This window comes from Molothrus aeneus, chromosome 10 (genome assembly GCF_037042795.1).
Source record: "Molothrus aeneus isolate 106 chromosome 10, BPBGC_Maene_1.0, whole genome shotgun sequence".
NCBI lineage: Eukaryota > Metazoa > Chordata > Aves > Passeriformes > Icteridae > Molothrus > Molothrus aeneus.
In genome coordinates, this window is record NC_089655.1 from 13251786 (window position 1) to 13277494 (window position 25709).

The window sequence follows — 25709 nt, forward strand, 5'->3', positions numbered from 1 at the left end:
TAACAGAACAATTTCTCTCCTTGAGTTACTAGAAATCTCAGAAATGCTGTGGACACAACATTGACCAGGACTCTGAGCTGGGTCTAAACTAGAAGTCTTAAATTGCACAACAGGATACCATGTCAGCCCCCAAACATGGATGCAGAGATCATTCTAAAGGACAAGGTCATGTTTTATAAAAACATCTAAGAAGCTTCTGTTGTATAGTCTTCAAAGTAAAGGAAATATCCTGCCCATCTTAATCATAATTGAGAGTGCTCTTGATGTTGTGGACCAAAATAGAAGAACAGGAAGAAGATGATTTTCACTTTAGATTCAGTGGTTCTGTCAGACAGTAATTTAGCTAATAATTGTATTAACTGAAACATGTGCAGCAGCTTTGGCAGCAAAACAGAAATGCTATACTACAGGAGCCATGCTAGAGCTGTTCAGTAAGCTGACAGCTGGTGAAAGACAGACTGGCCTGCAATTGACTTTCAAAACACTTTGTCAATCAATACAAGCCTCAACTGTGAGGGCAACTATCACAATATAAAATAAATTAGGAAAGTTATATAAGAGCCCTAAAGAGTCCTACCTTTCTCACAGGCTTCCATGCACTGGGCTTCATACAGCAAGACCTTGTTAGTCCACCTGAGTTATCAGCTGAAGACAATGGATTAAGAGGGGATCCAGTGTCTGCCTTGCCTGAGGATTCAGACTCTCGAGCACAATGCAGGCAGAAAGCCCCAGTAGTAGCAGCAGCAGAACTCCAAAAGCAAAAAATTCTGTGTCTCTTTCTTTGTTTACCAGATTTCTGACTCATTCTGGAAAAGTAACTTTCTTGAGATACAATGCAACAGAAATATGCAGAAATTATGTTACCAACTCTGAGTGAGACAGAGCTGTGAGAGAACAGGAAAGAGAAATGGAAGGTGAACCCCTCTGGAAGGAAGCAGTGCCTGCAGGTAGCTGGAGCACGGCTCAGCTCTTATCACCACTCCCTCGGCTCTTATCAGCACTGCCTGCTGCAGGTGATTAGCTGAGGTAACAACGTGCACATGCCAGCACTGCAGGCACACACAGGGCTTGGGGGACACAGCAGAGCCCCATCACTGCACAGGCCTGACCTCAGCAGAGGAGACCGCTGCCCACAGCCGGATGCTGACAAAGTCTACATGGCTTTACATGAGTCATGCCAGATATTCCTAACATTTATTGATACTCTTTGGATTTTAAAATTGCCTATCTCTAAAATGTCAAGCAAATTCCACAGTCTTGAGAAGTTTTCATCTCTACTGTACACAGAAAATGTTTACAAAATGAACCAAAAGTTCCAGGGAAAGTCCTTTGATGCTTTGGTTAAACTACCAAGAACTTCCTGCTTTTTGGCCTATTGACTGGAACACATATTAATGCATTCCTCTAACAGAATAAATTCATACTGCTTTTATCACTGCTACAATGCCATCTTACAGAAAATGCAACCAGTGGCAGAACTAATTTGCAAAATAAACTCATGCTTCTACAAATGTGTGATTGTACATAGCTTAAAATCAAGAATAGGAAGGAAACTTAGTACAATAAAACTCATGCTTCAGTTTCAGAAGGTGCATTGTTATAGAGAAAATCATCCAAAGCACGTACTATTTAAAGCTGCTTTCTTCTGCATTCATCACAATATTAGCAGCAACAATATATAAATACTTTGGTATATATCAAAATACAGGAAGGCTAATAAATATTGCCCTAAGAAATCAGTTTTTCAAGAAATACAGTAAAAGAGGGATTAGGGTGGAGACCTGACTTTTTTTTAAATCATTATCTTCTTAACTGCCTTACAACACCTCTATGTTGTTGTGTGATTAGACATAGCATTTTGTACATGCTAGAACTATGTCCATAATACTCCAATGACTCTGAGAGCAATAGTCTAGGACTAATGACACAGTAAAACTTTTATCAAGGACTTAAAAGGAAGATACACTAAGTCGAGAAATGACTGGGTTCAAGCAACTCACAAAAACAGTTGATAAGCTCTGAAATTTAAAATTAAGTTTTTGAAATGGCTAAGTGGATTTAGGATGATTTTTCTGTCCTGATCCTTTTCATCTTTCCTAAAATATGTCCTAGAAAATAGAAGTAAAAATGAGCCCAGGATATTCAAGGAGCTAAACAATTTTCAGTATCACATGCTGCAAGTGTATGCTCAGTTACATGCTAAGAAAAGCCTCAGTGATTGCTGTTAGAACCAGTTTAATGACATGTGGAATTCAGACAAATCATTCTGCATTTGTAGCACACCATGAGCCAAATACCAACAGTTAAAATGCTTTCTGAGACATGAGAGCTGGATTGACTGGCAAGAATAGGGGCTTCTCAGAGCTCTGGAAAGACTTCAGAGAAAAGCAGTGATCTTGATACAGGTATCATCCTTGATGCACTGGGCATATCTCTTGTTAGGACAGCACTTGAAATCACCCAGTATTTGTCATTTGCATAATGGTATATTTACTAAGCTCATGGCACAGTTATTCACCCTTGTGACACTACAAATTTGTTGTATGCTTGGTTTTACTGTTATCTTCCATTTTATACCACAGATTTGGCTTTTATTAAAGAAATTTTAAAATTTGCTGACAAAAATTGATATATCAGCTCCTAATCGAATTCCTCAATTCTTCTATTTGAGTGACTAACACCACATCACAGAGAATGAGAAAGAAGAAACAATAAAGGCCTCGAATTCCTGAGCATGTTAAATCTGCTTCCAGGACTCATAAAGAAGTCTGGTGTGGTTAGCTGGGCACCATGCACTTAGGCATGTGTGCATTCTTTTGGGCATAAACCAAGGGATAACTACAGCAAAAAGCAGTGCTGCCATATCCATCATCACCTTCAGCCTTAGGATACAAGACCCTACTCAAAAAATACCCTACCTCAAAATCCAAAGTCCTTTTAACCACCTTGCTGGGGCGAGGGTGACCCAAGCAGGTCCCAGAGGACAGGCATGTCCCATCTCCAGAGTCATTTCCCTTTCACTGGAGATGGAAGGAGCTAAGCTAATATGGCCAATTAATGCCATCCAAGAAAGCCAAGGAAATGAAGGGACAGCTAAAACTGGGAGCTTTGTAGCAGATTCACAGGAGAAGCAGGAGACAGCCACTTTAAAAACCATCAAATGATTTTGTATCTGTTGAAAATCACGAAGTCACAACAATAAGACTTGATAAAGCCACGATCACCTGCAGAATTTCTACAGGCCAGGCTAGAGAAGTACTTCACACCTAATTCTTATCTGGACTCTGCAAACAGGATTACATTCAAATGATGGGGATGCATCTCAAACGAACGAATAAAAGGTAAAAAAATGTTCAGAATGCTACAACACAGAACACAAACTGAAGAGAACTGGAAAACAAAATTGCACACAATGAACAACCTCCAAGTGCCTTTTTCTCTCCTGAGGCTAGAACAGCTGCAATGGGTGGATAAGGTGCAAGCACAGTACAGCATCCTTCCAGAGGAAGTGGCTTCAACAAGCTCTCATGTTTTTAGTGCATGACTTCTGAATATGCTCATTAAGGTTTTTTTAACAACCACTTCAAAATATTTTATGTTTTTTCCCCTCCTTCTGGCCATGAACATGTATAAGCAGTTATTTTTAATTATGAACTGTCAGAGCTATGAAAAAATCTGGCAGGCTTTCCCAGAGGTAAGGAATCTTTTCCATAGCAGAAAAATAGAACAAACACTGGGATATTCACAGAATCAATGCTTTGGATTGAAGGGATCTCAGGAACTTGACCTGGTCCAACCCCCACTCAAAACAGAGGGTATTCCGTATTTTATTTATGACCAGCTTTCTAGGCCTGACTAGTCAGTCCAATTGTAAGCTCCACACATTCCAAAATTACTTCCTCAAGCTTTAAACAAATGAGAGCAACTATAATTTTTATTCAGAAGGTTAATACTATATATTTTTAATTTTTAAAACCCCCCAGTATTTAAAAGCTACTGTGTCGACCAAATACATCACTTGGAGTTGAATAATGACCCATTAGGGAAACTACAGGATCCAACTTCCACATCATGTACAAGATGCAACAAGAAAGTCAAAATTCCCCTCTATGCTCTCCTATTCATTGTTTACTCCAAATTCATAGGAAAAAAATAGGTAATAATAGGCAGACTTCAGAGGAAGTGCCAGTTCACCATCTTTGAACTACTAACAGATAGAAATTATCCTCATAAAATTACAGTGTCTGAGGGTAACAATTTTTTCCTTCTTTTGTAAGTTTTTGTAGTATTTCAGGTTAAATCATTCAAGACATCTTGACTAATGATGAATTTCACTTGACAGTAGCAAAACAAACCTAATCTCCCATGTTTAAATAATTCTGACATTTCAGCATTGTTCCATAGGTCTTAGTCATATTTTCCCAAGAGATACTAATTTTCTAATGCCAGTAAGTTTAAACTTCTCTGTGTCAACCTTAAGAAGTCATTCAAACGCTACACAATTAAAATTTAGCTTGCTTGCTTTTACCTGACTTTGAATGATGATTAACACAAACATCACATAGAGCAGATGGACAGCGAAGTTGAAAAATGTCATGTTTCTCTTACAGACTGCACTATTGAATGTATACCCTGTATGTAAGGGAGACATTCCTTCATCTGTGTATTATTAGCAGCCAAAAAACCTAGAAAGCTGTTACAGAATTGAATTTGTTGTGTTACCTAGAGTTAAGGTTTTAAACCATTTAATTCTTTAGATAAAATTCCTGAACCATTAAATACGTAGTCTGTTTGATTTGACATCTTACTAGAGCTATGGAATTGATATTTCTTAACTACGTTATTGCCCTCCAGAGCCAGGCAGCAGAATGCAAACTACATTTTCAATATTTCACTGTTTCATTAGGATATCTCACATTTAAAATTGCTGGAGGCTCATCACTTGCAAAATAAATAAAAATCAGACCTCATTTAGTGTTTCCATTTTCATGCTTTAATGCTAGAAATTATACAGAGCTCTTTAGAATATGAAAATGAAAGCAGACAGAAAACGCCATCCATAAATAAGAGATTATATGAAATCATGCATATATAAATAATTGCTCTTTCTGACTAGCAAGCAACCAGAAAACATGCAGACACAATCACTTGAACATGTGGCATATTACCTGGGAGGAGCTGGCAGCGACAGAAATGCAGTCAATGAAGCCATGTCTGCGAGTGAAAAATGCCACAATCTGCTGCCAGCGGGAAGGCTCAGCCCGTAACTCCTCTGAGGAGCCTTTCTTTGCCCACTGCTTCTGCTTGGGGCCTACCGAGCTGTGGCTGGAGCCAGCGCTGCTGCCTCGACTGGCGCGAGAATAGAGCAGCGTGTTATTTCCGAAAATGTAATTCATCTCTGCAGCTCTGCAGGTGGTTGCCAGGCAGTCTTAATTCCCTACCAGCTGCTGAGTGGTGAATGAGCAAGAAAAAAAAAAAAAAATGCAGATAGAATTACAGCAGCATCGTTTACAAAGCAGGAAAACAAAATTCTTGCTAGCTGATTGCTTACTTGCTTTTCCTCCAAGGATTTCTACCTCTTACATTCCCTCTCTACCTGTGATTACGATGAGGAGTATAATCTTGAGCAATTTAAAAAAAAAAAAAAGGCAGCAAGCAAAGGTTTTCCTTATTTTTCCTTTCGGAACGCACAGGATGAAAGCCTTGCTTTCTCTTCCTAGCTGCCAACAGATATTTAAGGGAAACTGGGTAGCAGGTACAGTACAACGTTACAAATTCACAGCTATGAGGATGGTGGTGGATGATAACAGCTACTGGGTGGAGAAAGCACAGATCAAAAATAACCAAGTTTCAATCACTGCCTGTAGAAATATCCAATAGCATCTTTTCACTTCCTTGCCTGCATAAATTATGAACCTAAAGCAAACAAAACAGGGAATATAAAGCAGAGCTGCACTTTTTACTGATTTGGTCTTTATGAAAACATTCCACAGAGCAAAATTACTTTAACCCCATGTTCAAAATAAATATTTAAGAAACAACTATTTGCCAATTTCTTCTTGGTTTTCCCTGTTCTTTTGTGCATAAAACTATAGAGGGTGTGAATCATAGTGCCACAAAACAATCATTTTGTGTTGTAGATCAGAGGATTCCTAGTGAAGTTGTTCTACTGTGGTTTCGGGCTTGTTTAATCCTCAAGAAAATCAGAGACTAAGATTAAACAGAGTCCACACTCTGTTCTTATTCTGTGAATAATGTGCAACATTCATAACACCTACACCCAAATTTCTGTGCCTGCTGTAAGCATATTATGAAAACAATAAATATATATATATATTTCTGACTCAACATTACTTCTCAAAAGCACAAGAATAATTCAAAACAAAAAAATTCTTATTATTCACTAATGACTTTTCAGTAAGATTATTTTGATCTCCCATGTACATGACGAGTATTACTGTTAGAGGCTTTCTCTGCTTTCTTCGTAGCAAAAAAGTATTCAGAATAACTAGCTGAAAGATTATATGGAACTCAAGTTATCTTACAGAACTCACCATTCAAATTTTGGTAGCAAACTATTTAAAAAAAAAAATCCTCTAGCTCACATCAGAGGGATTATTTTGGAAATCAGTTAAATGTCAAGCTTTCAGTAGCAGCTCATCTCTGGAAAGTTATCCAAACAATTTGTGGTATATTTCTACAGTCGTGATCATAGCACCAGGAAAACATTTTAAACAAAAAGAGAAGTCTTCATATGACAAACAAAGACAGAAAAATTCCTAACAACACAGCCACAACTTACAGCCACATAATTCTAAAAATCCATGCTCCATGATGTGCATTTCAGTGGAGTTACTAAATTTCTTCACATACTTCTTGGGATGCAACATAATCTGCTGTTTAACAATTTCTTACTGACAGCTATCCTATTCTGAGTTACAGTTTTTTTCCTGCAGGCTTCTATTACAAGCAGAAATAAGAAGTACATTAATTGAAATGTGTCATAGTGAGATCAATGCACCATTTACTTCTAGTCACTAGTACAGCTCAATAACACACCACATGCCAATATTCTGAGCACACCTTTCAGACAGCCTTCATTAATATTTATAAAATACAATGGCTTATCACTGTAAGTCATATGAAACTGGATCTGACTTGTGCAGTGTCCTTAAAGCTATGAGCATAAGATAGATAATGGAGGTTGAGAAATGCCTGAGTTACAGTAGATAGGACTTTTCAAATGGACAAGCTTCTCATAATGGGAATTTTTTCACAGGAAGACTGCAGCACTTCCTGAGCCCTGCCTTTTTCCAGACACAAAAAACATACCTAGCCTGAAAAATGCTATGAATTTATTACCAGAGAAATTGATTAATCCCTGGCTATCACTGAAGGTTTTTGGAACAAGGTACAAATGATATGCTAAGAGTACCAAGTCTTTTTTATAAAGAGTCAAGGTGAAAATATTTTCAATCTTTTTCTACACATGGCATTGAATGTCAACACTGCTATACAGTTTATTAGATAGCCTAGAGAACAAGAATTTGTCTAACATTCAAAAGAACTTCTTCAAGAATTCATTTTTCTCTCTGTTTGTCCCCATAGGCTCCAAACAAAGTCATAGAGAAAAATATTGTGCAAAATTCTGGAAGAAAACACCACAATATATGGACAAGAAATGTACCAAGCAGCTTTTTTTTTTACTCTTATATCAACCTGTCTGAAGATAAGAGATGTCTGCTGTGTTTTAAGGCAGTTTCTTTCAAGGCTGATTCCCACACAGCCAAAAATCCAATATGGCATCAATTACAAAGTGATTTTAGAAATCAGCACTTCAGGAAAGCATCACATGGAGAAAAAGCTTCCTGAAAGTGAAGCAATGATGATTTAATTTCAATTGAGAGAGAAATCCAGAAAAGTACTTAAGGAAGAGGTTATGCAATCCTGCTGGTGATGCAAGGCAGCAATCTGTGTCACCTACACTCCATATGGATGCAATGATATCGAGCAAGATCTGCTGACGCCTAAGCAGATACAGTTGCAGTTATTTGCAGAAGGAGCTGGTACTGCGGTGATGAGAAAAACTCTGATTTTTATGTGCTACAAAGCAACCTGAAGATAAAGGCAAAGCACAGCTCTGCAGATGGCACAAAACCAGGATAGCACAAAGGAGTCCAGATTACACAAATGGTCATTTGTACAGTCGAAAAAACAGTAGGAGGTTGTAAAAACAAGGGTTCATTCCAGTCTAAGAGCATTTCAACAGAGGGTCAAACCTACAAGTAGAAACTGGAAAAAGTTCTATTTGCACAGAAGAGGCAATATCCAGAGAAAGGAAAATCATCAACACAGATGTCACAGCTGGAATTGCATCTGTGAATGATTGCCTCCAGAGTCAAAAGGCAGAATAGGGAGGCTCATCTGGAAACTGCAGGAAGTCCTAAAACGACTTCCATCCTAAAGGATTTCCTAAAAGGAATTCCAAAAGAGCTTCCATCACCTCTTTTTCATATTCTGGATATTGAACTGATGGGACTAAAATTAAAAACAAAGCAGACAAAAAACACCACACTAAAACAAAACATAAAACACTATTTACTGTTAGGCAAGAATTGAGAATTTGCAGATTTGAAAAGGTTCCTGCCCCAAAACAAAACAGCACATAATTAAAGATTTCTACATCAGTACACATATCTCTACAGGTTAAGAAATTTACTGCAAAATTCGTCTGCATTTGTAGAGGCTGCAGAGTAACATTATTTGTGTTGTAGCAAGATACAGTAATGACAGTGGTTACTAAATGTAAAAATCAACATCAAATACTTGGACTAGAATTCCTCTGACTTTATATCCAAGCAAATTGGTATCATCAGCTTTCTGAGACAAGTCAAAACATGACATAATGCTGTATTTTAATCTCTCAGATAAAGGTTTCCTGGGCATAACTTTACAAGCAGAATGCATACCTAAAATTAAAAAGGCACAGCAACAAAAATTGTTTGTGAACAGAAAGACCAGTTATATCTCAATTACCCTTTCTAAACAAAAACCAACAGTCCCCCTGAAGCATTTGAAAAGTGTCTTATATTAGTTTTACAACCATTTGGTTAAACAGAGTATTGGCTAAAATAAGCACAGACCCTAAAGGAAAAAAAAACTGATTGTCTTAACAGAGAAAATTCAAGGATCACCTAAAACAATGGCAGGGACTTATTTTATTTTCAATATCAGTTAGGTTTTGACCAAAAACAGAGGCAAAGGAAATGTTCAAACTTGGATATTCAAATATAAGGCTACGCAACTTAAGCTCTTCATGGGAACAAAAGGCATGGGAACAAAAGGCATGGGAACAAAAACAATACTGAAAATTTAGAAACAAACTCATGTTTCTTTCTTACAGTTTTCAGAATTCTAGATTTAACAAACTTTAACTGGCGTAAGTCTAAGTCTCATAAACAAGTATATGCAGCATCCTAAACCAAAGCCCAGGAGTTCAGGACACAAATACTGTGGAAGAAAAAAAATTGTTAACCCTTTCTGCTAAGAGATGCTATAAAGTCTATCTTAACTTTTAGTTCAGATAGGACTGAAGGATAGTTCTTGACCAAATGGCATTTACATAATCAATAAAAAGTACATATCTTACTGCTGCAACCAACTTCTAAGTAAACATCCCAGCACAATTATTCTATAATGAGCTATTTTAGTATAAATATTTAATATAAAAGATCATTACCTTCTTACTCACAATACACCTCAGACAACCTACCAATCTGGGCAGATTAAACTGCCTGGTCTTCCGCACCCTGCTCATGAACCTCCTGCCCATCTTTTTGGCACGCCAGACTGACAAAAACATCTTGTGTTTAATGCAAGTCTCCTTAGGTTTGCTTCAGTCATCAAAATGAACCCTACTGCACCGAGAGCTCAGGGAAAATCTTGGGTGAAAACAGTGCAACCCCTTTCTAGGACGACTTGATGTTGATTACTGCATCGTAGGTTGTTCTAATGTTTGGATTAATCCACAGTCCATCTGTTACAGTTTTTCTTTCTTGTCTCTGTTGACAAGAATTTATTGAGCAGATCCTTACGGAGAACCAGGCAGATTTGGTCAACTGCTCCTTCCTATAAAACACAAACTGACACCTTTGCATGTATTTCCACATTCTTCAATTACAGGAGTTTAAAATCAGTAACCTATCAAGAACTTGGGTAATGCATTTTAATTAAAGACTGCCTAACAGCTCCTCTCAAGTGTGACCACCGAAGTATGATACTAGTCTAAAAATAAGTATGCCTGAGAGTATCTTCAATTTTTTCCTTATGATTCCCAGCATTCTATGTATGTTCCTAACACCAGAAGCACTGACTTTCTGCTGAAGATGGCAAAGCTTTACAAAGTTCTCAATTTAGAAAAAAGTAACAGATTGCAACCTTTTCACAATCATAACCCAACTTGCAAATTACATGTCAACTGATCTTTGATTTCTAAATAGAAACAGTATCTTCATCATCAGGTTAACCTCCCCTACCTGCTCAGACTGGAGCAGGACAAGAAAATCTACTGGGGCAAAGAGGCTGTTAAAATTACTTTGACTGTTGGCTAACCCTGAACCCACACAGCTCAAATCATAAAGACCATTAGCCTTCCTGAGAGCAGAAAAACTCTCCCAATTAACAGAGAAGGCTGGTTTAACAGCAGCTCCAAAGACTTCTGGGGAAGCACTTGAGAAAACAGAACCGATTGGAGAGAAGACACACCCGGAGATAAAAAGAAGGGGACCTATCAATATTATCAGCACAAAATTTGGATTCACGTGGAAAGGAGATTTTTAGCATTGAAGCAAGGATGTGTAAATATGCACATTTATATAACAGCTATTTCCATACAGCTTAATGGGAAGGAGTTAAATAAAGGTGCTTGTTTGCAGTTGAAGAAACAAGCAATGTATGCTGTGATACCTTGGTTGGTATAGCTAGAAACCAAAAGACTACCAGCAGTTGAAAGATTATTTCAAAGTCAGAGGCTGACTGTAGATCACTGTGTTTACAGGCTATAAAACAACTATTACCTGCTATAGTTTTGAATATAAGTTTTAATTTCTAAAATGACCATTCCCTAGTCATGTTCATCATTTTAAACACTCAGCATTACTGACTGTAGCTTCATTGGTATCTCCTGAGTCAACTCTTTACCAAATGGAGGGGTCAAACTAGTTCATTCTTCATTCCACAGCAGCTGCCCTCTATCTCTGACCATTCTTGTTGTTCTTCTTTGAGTATCTAAATTTGCCTTCTTAATCAAGATAATGAATGGTGGAGATTTCTGGAGTGATAAGATAATGCAGTTTTATTCCCATTTGCTTCACTGATTATTCCTTGTATTCCATTTGCCTTTTTGACTGTAAATTGAGTACTGAGATGATTATTCCATTAATCTGTTATAACCCTGAGCTCTTATTCCTCTTAGATGATGCAATGAGAACACAGGTTCTTCCGAGATCCTTCTGGTAACCTCTATCCATGATTAGCAATCTTCCTCCTTACCCTTTACTTTCATTCTGTTGTTGCTTTGGTTTTGGTAGAGAATTTTTGTTTGCTTTGGTTTTTTTTAACAACTAAATCCCAAAATAATTTTTTTTTTTTTATTTCATGACAGTTTAAGTTTCTCCATAATCTTTTTTTGAGTGCATCCATTGTGTACATCTAAGGAAACCTAGAAACCTACATCAACAAGATGATCTTTAAGCCCATGCTTTAAGGGATTTGTGCAGCAGAAATTGTCTTTGCAATGTATTCATTGCTTTCTCATCTCTCATTTCACCACATGCTCATTGATTCTGCTCTTCAGAACAGTTTCACCGTGTTTTGGCAGTACAGAAATGAGAGCAAGTTCCAATTTCCTCTCCCTCCTGGAAGCTATTTTAAGAACAAGTACCACCTTGCCACATCTCATTGCTGTGATACCACAGTCAGGGTAAGTGGGCTATTACACAGCACTGCAGCACTAAGAGATAAGCAGTTTCAAATCAGGGTTAATTTAAAACCATTAAGCTTAAATACCATTAGGTCCTGGAAATACTTTTCCAAAGATGACTAAACATGTGAAAAAAGCAGGCATACACCGAGTGGGCACAAGATATTTATTTCACAGACAGTGCATGCAGTCAGCAGAACTGCTGTGCTAGGATTACCAAGCCTGCCTCTGCAAAGGTTTGGGTAACACACTATTAGACACAATTTGCTGACACACTGTTAGACTTTTTTTTCAAACTATGTGCCCACTTCACAAAGCTCAGGATGTGGGGCACAAAACCACAAGCTGCTGCTTCTAAGCAAGAGGAGAGGAAGGCTGAAGGCCATACTTCTCAGCCTACAGGCACACAGCACTAGGTCAGATAAAACACCCAACTAACCTACTGCTCTCTCAGCAGTGAACTGTGAGGGTGTAGAGTGATCCCTGCTCAATACACCACCACAAGCTCCAACAGAGGTTCACAGAGCCAAAGGAGGTAAATTCTGTCTTACTGCTTTTATTCTAATAAAAGACTACTTGCACTCTAATGCAAACTGAGCCTGAATATTTCCTCCCAGATCTGACACTGCAAGGGGTAAGCAGAGATAAAGCACAGGGGCACTGGCACTGGGCACAGCTACTGCCTCAAGGGTATTCCCTGGGCAAAAAGATTCCTTTGATCAGAATTTGGGGGTAAAACGTTAATCTTTTATTCAATAGGGAACAGCATTTCACCTCAGTTTGAAGCATTTCATTGTTCAGAGACAGGAAAACAGTAACTCATTTGCATTTAATGTCATAATATTATGAAGTCATAGTTTTATTCACTGACATAAGTTTATGTAACCACAAAAGAGTCCTCCAAGTGCTTTAAATGGATAAACAACATTAATACACATGTTCCCTTTGGTAAAGGGAAGTGGGATTTTTACTGCATCACCTGAAGCACAAGTGCTGTAGCAGAATACAACAGCCTCAGCCAGAAGGACAGGTCTGTGCAGGAGGAGAACAGGCAGCCAGCAATGGGAATGCCAATCCCTGCACTGCCCTGTACAGGGATGACCATTCCTGGGAACATCTGAGGACAGGGAAGTGGCCAACTGTGCTGCATGAAATACAGACAAGAGTCTATGATTATGGAACTACAAATTAAAAAGTTCCCCCACTAACCCAAACCTACTTCTCACAATTCCTAGTGTTCTGCTACTTCACTGGGGGTTGCACAAAGCTGTTCTAGAGATACCAAATATTCAACCAGTAGAATGTCTTTAGCTCCTTACAGATGTTCGATTCAGCCAGTAATTAAAGTTTTCATGTATAGCATGAATAAGCAATTTTAGGCCCCTCACTAGACTAAAGCCAGTACAATGTTCCAACTAAAACACTTCTGTTTAGCTGTCCATATCTGTGACACATGAAAGGAAAAAAACAGGTGCAGGCATTTTCCCCATACCCTTGGAAGACTGGTGCTACAGCAAAAATCTCCAGAGACAGATCATTGAAAAAGATTTGATTAAAGGAACAAGAACAGCAGAAACTTTTCCCAACCAGTAAGTCTAGCTTCCTGTTACCACATGCAGCCACATGAGAATATTATTTATAAGCTTATCAACTACTTTGAAAAGTTTTTAAGAACTTATGCAAATTGCAAATGGGAATTATGGATAAAATAGAAATGCACTGAATATTGCAATATTTAGAATTTGTTTCAGAGCAAGATAAAGATTTATCATGCTAGTCATGGTATTTTTTCCAGTACAAGCTATATTTAAGAGCTTATAAATTATTACAGGTTTCCTTTAGAGCTTCTGCACTAACAGTGAAATATCAGCCCCAAATACCAACACACAAACATATTACAGAAGTATATGGAAGCCTCAGTCAGGTTCTACACTTAAATACTGAATTACCATACTACATCATATATATGAAATAAATAATCTGTAATGCCCAGGCTGCTCTAAATAAAGATTACTGGGGTTTTTTGTCTTATTGCACCATGATCCACTATTTTGTAGCCCTGTAAAGACCTGTTATTCAAAGCTTTTTTCCTTTATAGAAAACTTCAGCTTCCACTCCACAGCTTAAAGGCTTGCTTGGTCCCATACCCTCCCTGTGACAGCTCTCCCTGGACGGGAGCTGTTCAATAACGCCGTATTTTAACTGCAAACCGGTCCCTCCGAGGGCTGCGATCTCACCGCGCTGAATGAGGCTCCCGGCGCAGCAGAGCCGGGGCAGCAGCGCCACCTCGCGGCCGATCCGCAGAGCGCAGCGTCCGGAGCTCGGCACCTCCCATGGGAACCCCACACTGAGCAATTCCTGGTGCCAGTGCCGGCCTACCTGAACAGATTCTTCAAAAACTTTGGGACAGAATATTGCTGAAGGATTTGAAGTTTGACCGTTTTCACTATTTCTTCTTGATTCTCTACCATTAAATATTTTTTTAAAAGCTTTTTTACAGCATTAGCGTTGCATTTCACACAGTACTAAAGAACAGAGGACACACAATCTCCCGGGCCAAGTTCACTTCTTTGTCACTTGACACACAGGAAGTAAACATTTCTTCTTAAATGACAAAGCTCTTCTCTAACAAGACAAAACCTGTAAGCCTCACTTAAACTTGAAATCAGAACAGCTAGTCTCTCTTATTTTATGCTTATTGCAAACATGCAATATTTTAATCCAGTCTGAATCTGAGGTAGCCCATTCCTCTGTCAAGAAGATAAATCACCTTCATTTACTGTAATACTTAATATTTGATAAATAGCAATCACATACTCATCCATCTAAAAATTTGGGATACACATTTGTATTTTTGGTCATCCAAAACTACTCTTTGAAATAGCATCCACCTGTTCAAGCAAGTTATAAAAGCTGTTTTAAGTCCTAGAGTATTTGAAAGCTTCTCTCAGGAACAAAATTCTGCTCTTCTTCTGTTCTTTTATATAATTGCTCCATACTGAAGAGACCTTGCTATAGCAGAAGGTATTCCTCAAAATCCAATTCTACTGGCCTCTGCAACATTGCTTATAAAGCAACAAAATAAATCATAATCATAAAACCACTGATTTCTTCAAACTACTAACTCTGTATTTGAAATTTTAAGTGCATTTAACATTTATATTTAAAACAAAAAACAAACTCCTCTTATTATTTTATTCATGTCATAAACAAAACATTCTCTATTATGTTTAGTTTCCTTAATCAATAAACTATTCAAGAAAGCTGATTGAGCCCTTGTATATCAGCCAAGACCTGGTCCTTGCACAGTGCACCAAGCCAACCTACCAAATAAATCACACAAAGCACTCTTAAATCAGAGCTGTTGTTGCTAAATTGATCTTCAGCACAAGCTGTGCTAAAACTATGAACACCTGGCAGATCATCAGACCAAAAGCAGAGCAGACCAGCTATGCTAATAATACAACAGCAACCTTGGGTTTTTTCTTCAGGAGAGAAGCAAGCCAGCAGTCAATTAGCATCAGAATTCAAAATTATACAAAATGCTGGTAAAACAACTGAACACCCACCCCATCAGTTTTCAGATGAACAAAGCTTTGAACAATTTCAATTGACCATACATTGCTTTGAAATTAACAGAGAGCAGTTACCTGAAAATAGTCATGTATATGCTAAAATGGTAATACAAACTGACTGGTAATACTTCCCTTATGAACATTCTTCCCTATTGAATGATAATTTCCCAGCATTTAGCAATGTGAGATACATAATGGTAATCCTCCTCAGAGACCTAAGACACAGAGTATTTTGAAAAGGCCTCACCCTATTTTGTAACTATACTAAACTCTGCCTAATTCTATTTCAAAAATAGTTTTCTTTCTTCCAGACAGTTTTAGAGCTCCCCTCTTTGCCTTTTTGATCCCCTTATGCTTTTTAAAAGGCAAGATTTACTGCTCTAGGAATTAGGAAAAGCTTGAATAAACGGAGTTGTCCTTAAGCCCCCAAAGAGGACTTTTATTTATTTCTAATGGTTGCACATAAAAGGTGTTCCATTGCTTTCTGAACATCAGTAAATTCAGAGAATTAGACACATGAAAGTGTGTTACTGTGTGTCTAACTCCATAAGCAAGAAAAATTTGAAGCTCTAGTCATTCCCAAAAATGAAAGCTTTGTCACATGAGTATTCTCAGAAGGCTCTTCAGAGGGCAATATAGCCCACTTCTAAAAGGTTATTCATTAGGCCTTCAGGAATTCAGCTTGCCTAACTGAAGACTATGGAAAAATACTGAAGAGTTCATTATGGAGATACAAGTAAAGATCACTGGTTCAATACCATCATATACATTTTAAAACTTTTAGAAAAGCTGGAAAACAATTACTAAATGCTCTCACACACTACAGCTGGCTCTTCTACAGAATCCTTACAAGTCAATGACAAAGAGGTGATACATTCAACAAAATTTTTCTTCATAATTGAAAAAAATGGAAATATAACTAGGTTCAAAGCATTTTTTCTTGTCATAGAATGGTTTGGGTTGGAAGGGGCCCTAAAGATCATCTAGATCAAACTCCCTGCCACAGGCTCAAAGACCCTGCACTAGACCAGGCTGCTCAAAGCCCCATCCAATCTGGCCTTGAACACTTGCAGGGATGGGGCAGCCACCCCTTCTCTGGGCAGCCTGTGCCAGGGCCTCAGCACTCACAGGAAAGGATTTCTTATAATACCTAATCTAAATCCACCCTCTTTCAGTTTGAAGCCATTCCCCCTCTTGTCCTACCACTACATGACCTTGGAAAAATTCCCTCTGCAGCTTTTTTGCAGCTGCTTTATGGGGTTCTAAGCTCTCCACGGAGCCTTCTGCTCTCCAGGATGAGCTGCCCCAACTCTCTCAGCCTGTCTTCACAAGAGAGTTGCTCCAGCATTCTGATCATCTTTGTGCCCTCCTCTGGGCCTGTTCCAACAGGTCCACGTCCTCCCTTTGTTAGGGACCCATCCCAGAGCTGGATGCAGCACTGCAGGTGGGGTCTCAGCAGAGCAGAGCAGAGGGGCAGAATCCCCTCTGTCCCTCCCTCCCCTGCTGCCCACTCTGCTTTGGATGCAGCCCAGAGCATGTTTGGCTTTCTAGGCTATGAGTGCACATTGTTGGGTCATGTCCAGCTTCTCATCCAGCAGCACCCCCAGGTTCTTCTCCCCAGGGCTGTTCTCAAGTAACAGCATTTGTTCTTTGCAGCTGCAAAGGACTGTACAGCACACAAACAATTCATGCTAAAAGTACCAAGCTGTAAACCTACCACAATGTAAGCCCATCTCATCACTCTAAAGCACAAACATTCCCCAGTATCAAATAATTTCTCTCCCTTTCCCTCAAAACCAGCCATGAAGACTCAGAGATGTTATAGAAAACAGCATTTAGTCTGACACACAAAAACACTGTGCTATTCAGAACATGATTGAGCTATGTCCGTGTACTAACACTGTACATAAACCTGCCTGTTAATACCCCCTCCCAAACCTCACACTCAGTTTGTTGTCTAAATCTTTAAATCTGTCTTCAAGTAACTGAAGCAATCTTGCAAATAATGGTGCTGCATGCTGAAAAACTCCAGAGACATCTATGGCACTAGGCTTATGACATATTGCACATAGATCCTCAATAAATATTTACTAGAAACAAAGTCAGGATTGATCTACAGGTTTCTGACTGAAAATCCAAAATGAAACCAACAGCCCAAGCTTCAGTGCCCCTCAAAACTACATCCAAAATTTTAGTTACCTTTATTTGTTTTCTGGTCATTTTACTACCATGCACTTCTAGTTAGAATGTGTGGAACTAAAGCAATGCTTTAATGTATACTAAGTAAATTTCACAATTGAGCAGTTCCATAAGAAATAGAAAGAGGTGTTTTGCACACATTTTTTTGTCCCACAAAATTCAGTTCTGGAGGAGCATTCCAAAACAGTTCACTATTTGAAAATGCCTACCTTTACTGGTGAAATATGAGAATGGGAAACAAATCCATGGACATTCTCAATCTGGGACAGATTCTTCTCTGATACATGAACCAGCTCTGGACCTGTCACCTCATTGGCAATGTGTGGAGAGCTGTGTTCCTGGGGGGGTGTGTCTTCATCCTGATAGCGGTATTTCTGAAAAAAAATTATAGGAAAAGATCAGCAGAACTCACCACAGAAATGAGAAAAGAATCCAGAAAACCTAAGTCAGACAGAAATAGTTGTTTTTCTGACCTTGCTAACTTCAAAGCAATAAAATCTATAAATAAAAATTTTAATTAGCATTTTTATTTTAAAACTGGTCCCATCCAAAAATGTTCCAGCCCTTTTAGTCCCACCTGGGATTACTATAAAGCTACCTAAACCCCAGCAGGGTTCACTGTGTCCATAAGAAACATCCCAACATTTTCTAAGCACATCCACTTTCACACATTACTATACTCCCAAGTACATAAATAGTTAATAATAGTTTATAGGGAAAGCATGTCATATTATTAAAGGTACAGAAAAACTTTCTAAACACATACTCATTTTAATGGAGTTTAAAAAAGTTATTCCTGTTATTGAAGCATATTTAAGATAGAAGCTATTTCCTTAGGGTCTCTTTTAAACAAAATTCCAAGATCTACATACTACAGCCAAAGTCAAAATAGACATTTTCCTGGTAATTCTTTTATGTATCATAACCCAGTAGATAACTGCATGTAACCCATTTCTCTGTAAGCACAGGAACACTACAGCAAGGCAGTATCTGACAAACAGTGCATAACTTCTAACCCCCTCAAGAGTTACATGCAATTTCTATTTCAGGTTACCACAAAGATCCATTCCCTCCATCAGAAACACCTACAACATTACAAAGTTAAGATATACAGGATAAACTACAAAGAAACTGCTTGAAATGATCTCTCAGTTATCAGCTCCTTAACACACCCTTAAGCCAACTGTAAAGTAGAAGCAATTCAAGTGTATTTTCTCTAAAAATACTAATTAGCAGAGAAGCACAAGACTTAATAGCTCACTACTACAGAATGTAGGACTTCAGTGAGCTTAAAGCAGCCTGCTCCACTAATGAAGGCTGTACTTGGCTGTACTTGTGATCCAAAATATGCCTAGCAGACCTTGAGCTTTGATTTAAAAACATTTAACACATACTTCTGACAGAGACACTGCCCCAGAGGATTCTGTTGCGTAATACAGGTGTGTCAAAATTAATTTAAAACATTTCTTTTCTGATGCAACATAGTTAACAGGATATTTTCAGGCTAAATTATACCCTCAACAAGTTTTGAAATGTCACCAAACTCTATGTTCACTGGTGTAAACTACTGAAAAATCCATTTACTTTAATAAATCAGTGCTAGTTTTCATGAGATGAAACTCAGAAATGAACCCAATTCACCACAGTGAAATAATTTTTCAGGCCCCCAACATCCTTGCTTCAACTCTCAGGCCTAGTAAAGTTGGACAAAAAATAAGTAGAAACAAAGTATCTGAAACAATATGCAGGAAAAACAAGGATTTTCTGTCCATTTTATAGTGCCATTTATCAAAACAGAGAACACCTGTTCATAGGAAAAGCACAGAAAAGTTTTAGGAAACCCATTCTAAGAGATTCACTTGAGTCTTCCTAGTCTCTTCTCTATATTTTTAAAAGAAAATATTTCAAACTCCCTTCCTTCTCCAGACTTTAGTCCTCCCCACCCACCAGCCATACAAGTCCCAAGTCACTGCTCACTTCCAACAACAATGCAACAAATCCCAGGAAAGCACAGTCTGACTTACAGTCTGTCCCTGGGGAAAGTTTTCATTTTCCCTGTACAGGTCCAACCATGGTTACAAAGAGGTTAAGAATAGAAGAAGACTGGAATAAGTAAATCTAACAATTTGAATTTGATAAATATGCAGAAGCTCACAGGGCCAGACCCTTTCTGAGGCAGTATGAATAGGCAGCATGATGAAACCAAGTAGTTTTAGATCATTTGCACACAATTCCCCTAGTTTAAATACTTGGTTTTTTTAATCATTTCTCCATTGTACCAGTTAAACTAAATCTGAAAGGACCCTTCCAAGGATCATTCCAGCAACTGAAGTTACTGTGAAGCACCGTTTGACATGAAACACTCCCACTCCTGCAAAAAATGACCTGGATGCAATGTCAAAAACAAACAGGTAGAGAGGACTGAATAGCTACAGCTCTCACATCTCCCCAGCTTCCACAACTCTTGTCACCATTCAGCAGAAAATAACTTCCAACAACTCTAATAACAAAAGCAACAATAGAGAAAATTTTACATACCTTGCTAAACAAAATTAATCAAAAATTAATAATATATTAAAGATGCTAATGCATGTTGTAGAAGTCTTTCCTGTAGTCTAGTGCTAAACTAGAGACTAGTGCTTAGAAAAATAGTAGTGCCTTCCACCCAAAGGAAAAAAAGGAAACAAAACTAAAGGCATGCCCCACTATTGCAGAACTGAAGCCAACTTGAAAACTTCTTATTTGTAAAAAAAAAAAAAGAAGACTATGAAAGCCAAATAAAATATCTTTGCAGGTAAACAGCAATTCAGACTGGTAAGTTAAAAGGCTGTGAAAAACAAAGGAAACTTAATAAAAGAAAAATTTTAGTGTTCCTGTCTTTTTAGAACTTCTTCACTGATCATGGAATAGGACATTCAGTATTATTTTCCACTTAGGCATCAACAAATGATAAACTGAATGATCTGCAATATTGGAAGAAGGTGTTTGATCTTTGGGTTTGCTTTTTCAAACATAAGTTCAGTATTTGGAGTAACTAACTGCTTCATTCTCAAACAAAAGCACTAAGTTTCTCTAGTAACTAGAGCTATGACAAAGACATAAGGCATTTCACCCTTCTTGAATAGTGTCAGTTTGACATTGTATCTTGAATATAAGTGCTCATAACATGGTTATTTAGGTCACAGTGTTCCATCATATGTCAAAATGCACAGCTACTGTTAAACTTATTTATGTAATGCTTCATGTCATGGACATCCAGAAACAATAAAACAGTTGAAGATTAGTATATACATTTACCAAAACTCTGAAATATTTGTAATAAAGTTCACCTATTCCAGAAGGCTGAGGAAAAGAGAATAAAGAAGGAACCCTCAGATTGTGAATGTTCTTTTCATGTGGCCAAAAGGGAAAATTGAAAACACTATTTTGTGTGATTACTTGTGTGAGATTGCTACATTACGTGAAGGACTGGTACAGGTACCCTGCATTACTATTTCACATTGAATACTAAGTAAATATTTAGATGACAAAGGCTGTATCTTCTCAGAGGACAAGAACATTTTATCTTAGTACTATCCAGCCCTACAACTTTTATTCAAAACTTGCCAAGTGCCTGGTGCAGTATCTCCCTGTCCCTGTTCAAACAGAAACCCTTCGTTCTCTGGGATGCGGGCAGTGCAGAGGAACGATGGAGGCAGCACGCAGGGAGCGCGGGCACGCACTGGGGATGGGCAGCGAGCCGTGTTTATCCGCAGGTGCCTCGGCCTGGGCACCAACAGCCCAGGGCACTCCAAGAGGCCCCTGGGGAGCGCTCCCCGCTCGGGAGGCCGCGGCCGCCCTGCCCCTGCCCCGTGCCTCGTGCCCGCGGCCGGCGCGCAGCCCAAGGACGCCGTGAAGGCGAACACGGCGCCTGCAGCGCCCCCCGGCGGCCGCCCCCGCCCGGGCAGGGGGGGCGCGCAAGGCGGGGACGGGGGGGCGCCGCCATCGCTCGGCCCCGCCGCTCCATGCCCCAAGTGCTGCCTGCGTGCTCGCTGGATATTTTTAGTTTGCTCTTAAAGTGAACAGCATCCCTGCTCTGCAGCTCAACGGGCAAAATCCAGCCCCGGAGGATTTTCATCCCACGCCTTTCTTCCCAAGTTCACTGTTTAAACATGAGCATATTGTAGAAATAAGGAGTGTGCAGTTCCACAAAAAGAAAAGAAATCTTAGTGTTATATGAAGTAGTTTCCAAATGGCAGCAATAAATAGGTACATATTTCCAACTTAAAAATGCTTGGGACACAGGAAGAAAAAGCAAACTCACAACAAGGCAAAGTCTCCTTCCTGGAAACAAAGCATTCAACTTGAAGTTCTCTAATATTTATACTATCAAAAGAGCCATAAAAATTAAATTCCTCCCTCCTGACATTTATTCAGCATCGAGATTTTGTGATACGTATATGTATATATACATGTGAATATAAATGCATCACACATGCATATATGTGAGTATATATGTACACACAGAACTGATCCCACTTCATAAAATAAAATCTAGTTGAAATATTCTTTGTTAAAAATAATAAATATGACTTGGAAACCCTGAATATATAAATAAAGTTTTAGAGACAAAGATTTCCTAATTTCTACCTCAAAAGTAACTTCATACATGTATCCCTTTAATTTTCAAGTGGCTTTCCAGTACTTAACAGTCTCCTCATATCCTTGACATTGCGTGTTAATTTTACTGAAAAGAAATTTTTAAAAAAGATTTTTGACACAACACTGAATATAAGCTGTTTACCATTCTGGTGATTACCAAATTATGTATGTTTTATTCTTCTGAAACCTAAACAGTTGATGTCGTCCTAAAATGACTAAATGCCCGAGGGCACTGTTAAACCCAAACCTGCCACTAACAATTGCTTCCATCAAAATGATGTCAGGAGGCATTTCCAGCCCTGTATCTCAGTGCAAGTCTCTTGTGTATTTAATTCTCTACAGCTGAAGAAAATGAAAGCCAAGTGCAATAAACTGATTACATGATGATTAATGCTGATTAATGAAGAATGACGACATTTTACATGCGGCATTCAGTAAATTCAAAATGTTGTTCAAAGGGATCTTTAAACAGTAGGCATGATAATTCATTACTTATGTCTCCATCACTAAGAGCTCGGATAATTGAGTAAGGCATGGAACAAAACACACACTTATTTAACCAGAAATTTAAGGTACAGTTACATTAGACACAAAGGCAATCATTCATTAAATGCAGCTTACATTTCCAGGAAAGTCCTTTTATAGACCCACCTTACATCCAAACATTAAAGATATTGTGTTGTTGGTACACGCTACTTTACAGTGGCATAGCATCGGAGAAAAACAATCCAAGTTTTTTATGCTAGGAGACATTTTTTCAGACCCTGTGCACTTCAATCGATCCGTGACTGAGATTCCAGAAAAATGCCTCTGTAAGCGCTGCTTGCTGCCTGTCTTTGACATTTAATCTAGGTCCATAGTGTTCAAAAATAAGCCTTTATATAAATAGGTTGAATCCTTCAGGAAAAATGTTGCTTCACGTTAGAAACCAGACCTTATAAAAAAAGCAAAGCAAAAATCCTGTGTCCATTTTTAAAATTTTTGAGTCAGCTTTAAATTTAATTACGTTAGCGCCAGCTTGAAGCGACAACTGTCTCCCGGCCCAAAGTAACACTCAGATGCTCTCAGCCAGAAGCCCGGGTTCGATCCAAGGCAGCTCCACCTGCTGCAGTGCAAGGATTGCTATCTCCTCCATGAAAACAGAGCAACTCCAGCAGAGCCCCTGCTCTCTGTGCGCTGCTTGCTTAGGGGAGGGGCGAGATGGTGCAGCAAGGGACTCGTTACACGGCCCGATGGAGAGAAAGCCAATGCTTCCTGCAAGGTGCTTTCGCACTGCACCAATGAGCATGTGAAAGCCCATTTTGAAATCAGCTGGGTGCAATTATAAAACCAGGGACGTTGTAAGATTAACAGCAGGGAATTTGCTGATCTGCAATTTACACTAGCTTTTTCAAGGAAGTGTCAGCAGACCACAAAATGAATGGCTCTGGGATATTTAATCCTCATTTTCAAACATTAAAAATTCAAGGTTATTTGACACATCAAACAAATGGTCTTTAACCTGCTGAGTAAAATTCCTAATGGTCTACCAAATGTTATAAAGAAACAGTACAGAAATACATGAATACTCTCCAACTTCAACACAATAAAATCAGAAACTGCTATTTTTACCCAGTAGCATTGTGAAATCACAAACAATCTGGACTATGCATCCACTTGATTATAAAGAACCCTTGGTAAAGCATTTCAAACAACTGTACATGGGAACACTTAAAAGAGTTCAAGTAAAAAGCTTTTTCCTTAGAACTGAGGTAAATACAGTCATAGTCTCCTTAGAGAGAGAACAACTCCTAAGAACAACAAAAAGAATTTGTTGTTCTTTGTTGTGTGCTAACAAATTTAAGATGCAAAAATTTTTAATGGGTTGTTTGGGGCTTGTTTTTTAATCAAGCCCTATAAGATTCAAACTTTATTTCCCTTTTTACACGTCCAGGGGTCTCTGCAAGATGTCAATCTATTCATGTATTTTTAATAAACTGCATTACAGAAATTGATGAAATTGATCCAAAACATGCCCTCTGCAATTATGCTGCTCTTGTAGCATAAGCTAACATGCCTTTGCAAAAAACTTCAATAAAATAACAATAGCCATCATTTCTATTTTATATTGCATTAAGCAGTATTGTAAAGAACTCTCTTTAGGACATAACTGTTCACTTAAGTTTTCACCTGTAGCAGCCTTTTGTCATCTCCCTTTTACTTCCTTTGGTTTACCTGATAAGCACCCCTGAGGTAGCAAGTTTAGTGTAGTGTAAAACTGCATCCACACTTCCAGCTCACAAACTAGTAACTTCATGAATTATACTGAGACAGTGTTCTTCATATAAATGTGCAGATTGACGAAACCAAAACTAAGGCAAGATGTCTGGAGAAAAAATGTGTAACTCAGCCCACAGTAAACCTCAAAATAAACTTCATTTGCATGAGGACCTCGTTGTTGGTAGACTCTCCAAGGATTACCAATGACAGTATTTCCACATTAATAAGCATAGTTTTCTTTCCATTGTGTGCTGTGACCTAAAATTTTTCACCACAAAGCCTTAGACATGATTTCCCACTGCAGATCATCTTCTGCATGTGAGTGCAGCAATATAGGCAGGACCAAAGGAAAAAAATCCAACCCTGAACTTAAGTGTCACAAAAAAAAAGAAACAAAGAGTGTAAAGAAACCAGAAATGTACCTCCTTTGTTAGAATAGTCTAAGTTAGATTATGGTTTTGTTGCAAGAATATCCAAAGGTAGCCCTACGTAGAAAGGCTGACAGAGGAACCTAAAACCCCTTTATGTCCCTTTTGCTGGCTGGGGGTCCCAGTAAATGGACTCCTGACTGAACAAACAGGGCAGAGCACAACTGAGCTCATACTCAAACACCACACGTGGAACACTTGCAAGGGCAAGGAACTCAGGCACAGAGTGCTGTCTCCTGCCAAACACAACAATGTTCCTATCCCACAAAACAACCTTTTCCATGCACTTTGGAACAACAATCCATCTTACTTCCATACCTCTAATCACATTGTAATAACATAATTTCTCACTGAAATAACACACAGCCAAATGCATGGCAATTTCATGACAACAAATAAAGTCAAAGAGCCAAAAGCAGTTCTTGAATGTTGCAGAAATAGCTTTTTGTGATGCAGAAAATATAAGCTCTAATGTGCCGTGGGCATAGAAGAATCAATAAGAGGAAGATACAAGCTACACATCCACAAAGGATTCCATCAGTAAGATACAATAAGGAAGAGAAAGCTTAAGTAACTTCAGGCAATTACATCTACATTGTTGATGAAGACCAAATAAAACATCTGAAT

The 25709-nt window shown here is 38.5% G+C and overlaps 1 protein-coding gene across 19 annotated transcripts in view; it reads right to left on the bottom strand.

The window, feature by feature from the left end:
* Window positions 1-25709, bottom strand: part of DLG1 (discs large MAGUK scaffold protein 1) — a 140958-nt gene that overhangs the window by 72418 nt on the left and 42831 nt on the right. For 11 of the 19 annotated variants that reach the window (XM_066557030.1, XM_066557028.1, XM_066557026.1 and 8 more), the window contains one exon: window positions 17964-18128. In XM_066557030.1, coding sequence (XP_066413127.1) covers window positions 17964-18128 — 165 coding nt within the window. Of the gene's footprint in view, window positions 1-5168; window positions 5434-17963; window positions 18129-23046; window positions 23254-25709 lie in introns of those variants that run through there. The other 8 variants (XM_066557036.1, XM_066557035.1, XM_066557034.1 and 5 more) reach the window with 3 other exon arrangements.